The sequence below is a fragment of the Limulus polyphemus genome, unplaced genomic scaffold, assembly GCF_000517525.1.
Source record: "Limulus polyphemus unplaced genomic scaffold, Limulus_polyphemus-2.1.2 Scaffold10765, whole genome shotgun sequence".
In the NCBI taxonomy this organism is placed as follows: Eukaryota; Metazoa; Arthropoda; class Merostomata; order Xiphosura; family Limulidae; genus Limulus; species Limulus polyphemus.
The window spans coordinates 1,741-6,932 of record NW_013676375.1 but is presented as its reverse complement, the minus strand read 5'-3'; the positions used below and the strand labels follow the sequence as shown (position 1 = coordinate 6,932).

At 32.2% G+C, this 5,192-nt stretch overlaps 1 protein-coding gene across 2 annotated transcripts in view; it reads right to left on the bottom strand.

Annotated features, from left to right (window-relative positions):
• The window catches only part of LOC106476514 (myocyte-specific enhancer factor 2C-like), an 11,221-nt gene that overhangs the window by 4,688 nt on the left and 1,341 nt on the right, over positions 1-5,192 (bottom strand). The window contains exons 2-5 of one of the 2 annotated variants that reach the window (XM_022380359.1): positions 4,552-4,683; positions 3,661-3,814; positions 3,117-3,331; positions 649-748 (exon numbers count right to left, since the gene is read on the bottom strand). In XM_022380359.1, the coding sequence (XP_022236067.1) occupies positions 649-748; positions 3,117-3,331; positions 3,661-3,814; positions 4,552-4,683 (601 nt within the window). Of the gene's footprint in view, positions 1-648; positions 749-3,116; positions 3,332-3,660; positions 3,818-4,551; positions 4,684-5,192 lie in introns of both variants that reach the window. The other variant, XM_013937170.2, reaches the window with a different exon arrangement.

Here is a 5,192-nt window from a genome sequence, read left to right as displayed (position 1 = left end):
TATACTCTGTACTTTAGTACATACAGTATACTCTGAACTTTAGTATATACAGTATACTCTGTACTTTAGTACATACAGTATACTCTGAACTTTAGTATATACAGTCTACTCTGAACTTTAGTATATACAGTATACTCTGAACTTTAGTATATACAGTATACTCTGAACTTTAGTACATACAGTATACTCTGAACTGCTAGTATATACAGTATACTCTGAACTTTAGTACATACAGTATACTCTGAACTTTAGTATATACAGTATACTCTGAACTTTAGTATATACAGTATACTCTGAACTTTAGTATATACAGTATACTCTGAACTGCTAGTACATACAGTCTACTCCAAGTTTCTAATAGACACAGTACACTTTATTTTTTGGTCTAAACATGAAGGTATTGCTCATTGATGAAGGTCGTTTGGAGAAAACGTTGACCACGTAATTTGTTTTACATTTGCACAAGGATTTCCTTTTATTTCAAATCTTATCACGTAGTAGCTGCAATTGTTTATTATAAAGTAACCATAAATTTGATGGGGAAGCAATACTGTATATTTATACACCTGACTTAACAGTAACTTTAAGGACATAAACCACTAATTGTGTGGTCAAACACTCAAGAAATTATAGAATTGCACTACACACCTGTTTGGAAAGAAGAGGAAACTCCATTGGACTGAGAATAATTGCTAATACTTCGCATATGTGGCGATGTCATCACTGGGGAATGAATCATGTTGGGCGACTAAAATAAAAGTAATCTATATTTAAATTAGGTAGACATAAAAAGTAAAAGTACTGATAAAAATGAGTAAGGTTTTTTGTTTTTTTTTAGAAAGAAGACTAAGTTCGTCTTGGAAAATCTGTCAAAAAATTAAAATAGACTTTAGTGTTGGTTTGTTGTTTTGGAAATTCGCGATTGAAAAGAAACAAACGGGGCTATCAGACTAGAGTCCCTAATTTTGAACTGTAAGGAGAGAAGGAAGGCAGTAAGTTAATAGCACCCACCGCCAACTCTACCTTAATCGAATAATGGAGCAACAGGACCATTAACTCTTGAGTTAACAACTCGGCACTCTAGCCACTAGGTCATTCTTTGTCATTTAAACTGTAAGTTGATGTTTGTTGGTAAGCACAATGGGCTATCTGTGTTGTGCGCCCAAAGTTTTAGCAGTATGAGCCCTCATACTTACAGCTGAGCTGCTAGGTGGAATTATTTGTGAAGTGTGAAAACAGGGAACTTGGAGTTCCATATTACGGAAGTAATTTGTAAATATACATTATAGCAAATTAACTTTTCACAGCTGAGATTCTGGGTTCGATCCCTGTGCAACTGAAAAGTTGTTCAATGGTTATAATTCCTTTGTAGCTACCGTGCTTTCTTATATAAAATGCTCAGCTAAATTCGTTTTTTATTAGATTATTTTACTGTAAATGTTCAGGGATCTACTCATTAAATAAAATAAGAAAACCGAAAAGGAATGAATAATCCGCAATTTTTTAAACATTCCCTAATATAATAAATGAAGCAAAACCAAAATAGATGATATTTAAGATATCCCAAAATAGGGATTTGGTGGAGTAAAATCGGATATGAGACGTCCATATGGGTCTTCTGACGTCAAAAAAGTTAAGAGGTAAATATTAATATACTTTAATAGAGTTAATGGCTGTAGAAAATGTTCCCTAATCTACAAAGTATCAAAATATTCACATCACGCTGTTCCTGCCAACCAAATATTACTACCAGGGGAATTCTAGTTACATACGTAACATACAGTGTATCCACTCTCGTGTATTATACTCTACCTTTAGCTACATCGGTCACGTGACGTAATATCGTTTATGAACCGAAAATACATTTGTTAATGAGTATGTTTCGCAAGCTTTAGGATTTTAAATGATTCAAGAAAACGCATTAGAATCTGTTACTTTTAAAGCTTATAATTATTAAATAATAGACAACGAACTTGTTTTCAATCGATTGAATGAACCAGCTTTAACAGAGTGAATTTAGTGTTTCAGACGGTTAAATGAACCAGTTTTAGCAGCTACTCTAAGCTTACAATCGCATCTAAATAGTTAGTAATCATTAAAATATTAGGTACTCAATTCATCAGTAATAATTAAGCCAGTAATTCAATACGTAAATTAAATTAGTATTTAATACGTGATTAGGGTAAGGAAGTGTGACAAAGTTGTATTAAAAGTATCCATATTTTTGTGATAATACAAGTCTCGAAAAAAGATAAAACTTTGTGAATTTTTCAGACCTTATTTTCCCTAAGAATATATTTAAAAACAAACTAATCTCATTATTGTTTATCATGCGTGAGCAACACAAAAACCCGATGAAAAACTTGAGTTAAAACAAATACTTTCAACTGAGACAGAAGTAAAATGTAATAAATAACATTAAGGTAGAAAAATCATTTCATTCTTATTATGTTAAAAAAAAATCAGGTCACACCAAGTCTGCTCAAGTTGACCCATGAACTAGACGATGATATTAGTCAGAAAACGTGACCTACCCCATTGGCTCAGCAGAAAGTCTAAAGGCTTATGACGCTAAAACTAGGATTTTGATATCCATGGTGAGCAAAGCACAAATAACCCATTGTGTAGCTTTGTGCTAATAAACCCCAAAACTCTTTTTATATAAATTATTGTTTGAATTAATCAGTCAGTTACAAAACGTTTTAAATAGAACGTTGTTTGAATTAATCAGTCTGTCACAAAAGGTTTTATATAGAACACTGTTTGAATTAATCAGTCAGTTACAAAACGTTTTTATATAGAGCATTGTTTGAATTAATCAGTCAGCCACAAAATGTTTTATATAGAACACTGTTTGAATTAATTAGTCAGTTACAAAAACTTTTTATTAAGAGCATTGTTTGAAATGAATGGTCAGCCACAAAACGTTTTTATATAGAACATTGTTTGAAATATTCAGTCAGCCACGAAACATTTTTATTTGGGATATTGTTTGAAACTACTAAGACATAAACATGCAAATTGATTTTCACGACGGTTTATAAAATCTAGGGAACATTTCATTCTATCTTATTATGTTGTACTAATGAAGCCAAAATGTGAGTGTGTTCGCTTACCATTGTGTTATTTGCTCTGCTGTTGGCATGAGATACCACTAACTGACCATTGGGCCTATATTCATTCTGAGAATGGGAAAGATGTTGCCTACTGAGAGATCCTTGTTGTTTTATGGCTAGCCCACTAGATGATCTGTTTCCCAAGGTCGCGTTGTTTTCTTGCGAATGATGATGATAACCTTGAGGATTTATCGGAGGAACTTCTGACATGTTTCCTGCAATACATACAGACATTTCTAAGTTGTTGTTTTACTATTAATAAAAATAGTCGATTTCCTGAGTCGTACTTTTTAGTGATATGGAAGGAATTCGAAGAAAATATAGATCGTTTTTATTGTGCTTTAGTATTTCATGAACGTTATAAAGATATTACTGCGTCACGTCAGCTGACCGAAATCTCACCACCTCTGATTTCTGAGCTGGTTATTTTGTCAGACATGAGAATCCTGCTAATCGAAGTTTCGAGTTAAACTATTTATATTTGTAATTTTTATCTCACTAATAGTGTTGAAAATCAGAAAGTCTACAACTTAGATGAACCTACCTGTAGGACTAAGATGGCGGCTAAGAGGTACGGGTGGCGACACCTGTGGTGATAGCTGCATGACTTGGCCAGCACTGTTTGTGTCGTATACCGATTGATTAATTGGTACTGTAAGAGACTGGAGTCCAACCAAATGGTTCACATTCATTTGTTGCTGCTAAGAATAAAAATTATTATTAATTGTATAATTAATTCTACCTTAAAATGTTAATAATTGCAGCACTTTTGTCATCAGCATAAAGTGATTTCTGAACTATAATAATGTTGCATACGAACAGCAACTGCCTAGAGAGTTTTTAGTACTGACAATGTGTCGGATTCCACGATAATGTAAAAAGAAAATAACTAAAATATTACCAAAATTATAAATGACAAAATCAAAATTATTAAACACAAATGAAGTATTACTGCATAAGTTAAGTAAGTCTAACGAGCTAAGTTTCCTGCCTAGTTGTACTTTGGATGCACTTTAAAACTTAAGGCAACAAACACGTATTACTGAATACGTTAAGCCTAACGAGATAAGTTTCTGGTTAATTATACTTTGGACACGCTCATTAGCTTAAAGCAAAAAATAATTATTGCTACATACGTTAAGCCTAACATGGTAAGTTTATGACTAGTTGTACTTTGCACACACTCTTAAGCTTCAAACAACAAACAAGTATTGTTAGATATGTTAAACCTAATGAACTAAGATTTTGCCTAGGTGTACTTTGGACACACTCCCTAGTTTCAATAAACAAAAACTCCATTAATTTACCAGTTTTAAATTAATAAAAAAATGCACGTATCAGTAAATAATAATAAAACATAGACTTGTAATTAGTCCTTTTAAATAAATTGTCTGAGCCAGGTTTATCTTAAGGAACCAGATAAAAGTTATCTTACTCTAGTTTCATTTTGGTGTATACTGCGAGGATACGTCTCTTCCCTTTGTGAAGGAAGGAAGAAGTCATCAACGTCATTATCAGGACTGCTGCATTCATTCATTGTGCTCTTGTGTTCTTTCTTAAATATCGCCTAGGGGTAAAGAGTGAAAACATGCTCGTATTAGAACAAACAATACGTTCATGTTTCACATAAAAACGTGTTCACACCTTAATAAATTAGTTCACATTTCATATAAAAACGTGTTTACACCTTAATAAATAAGTTCACATTTCACATAAAAACGTGTTCACACCTTAATAAATAAGTTCACATTTCACGTAAAAACATGTTCTCATCTGAATAAATAAGTTCATATTTCACATAAAAACGTGTTTACATCTAAATAAATAAGTTCACATTTCACATAAAAACGTGTTCACACCTTAATAAATAAGTTCACATTTCACATAAAAACGTGTTTACAACTGAATAAATAAGTTCACATTTCACATAAAAACGTGTTCACACCTGAATAAATAAGTTCGTATTTCACATAAAAACGTGTTTACAACTGAATAAATAAGTTCACATTTCACATAAAAACGTGTTCACACCTGAATAAATAAGTTCGTATTTCACATAAAAACGTGTTTACTCCA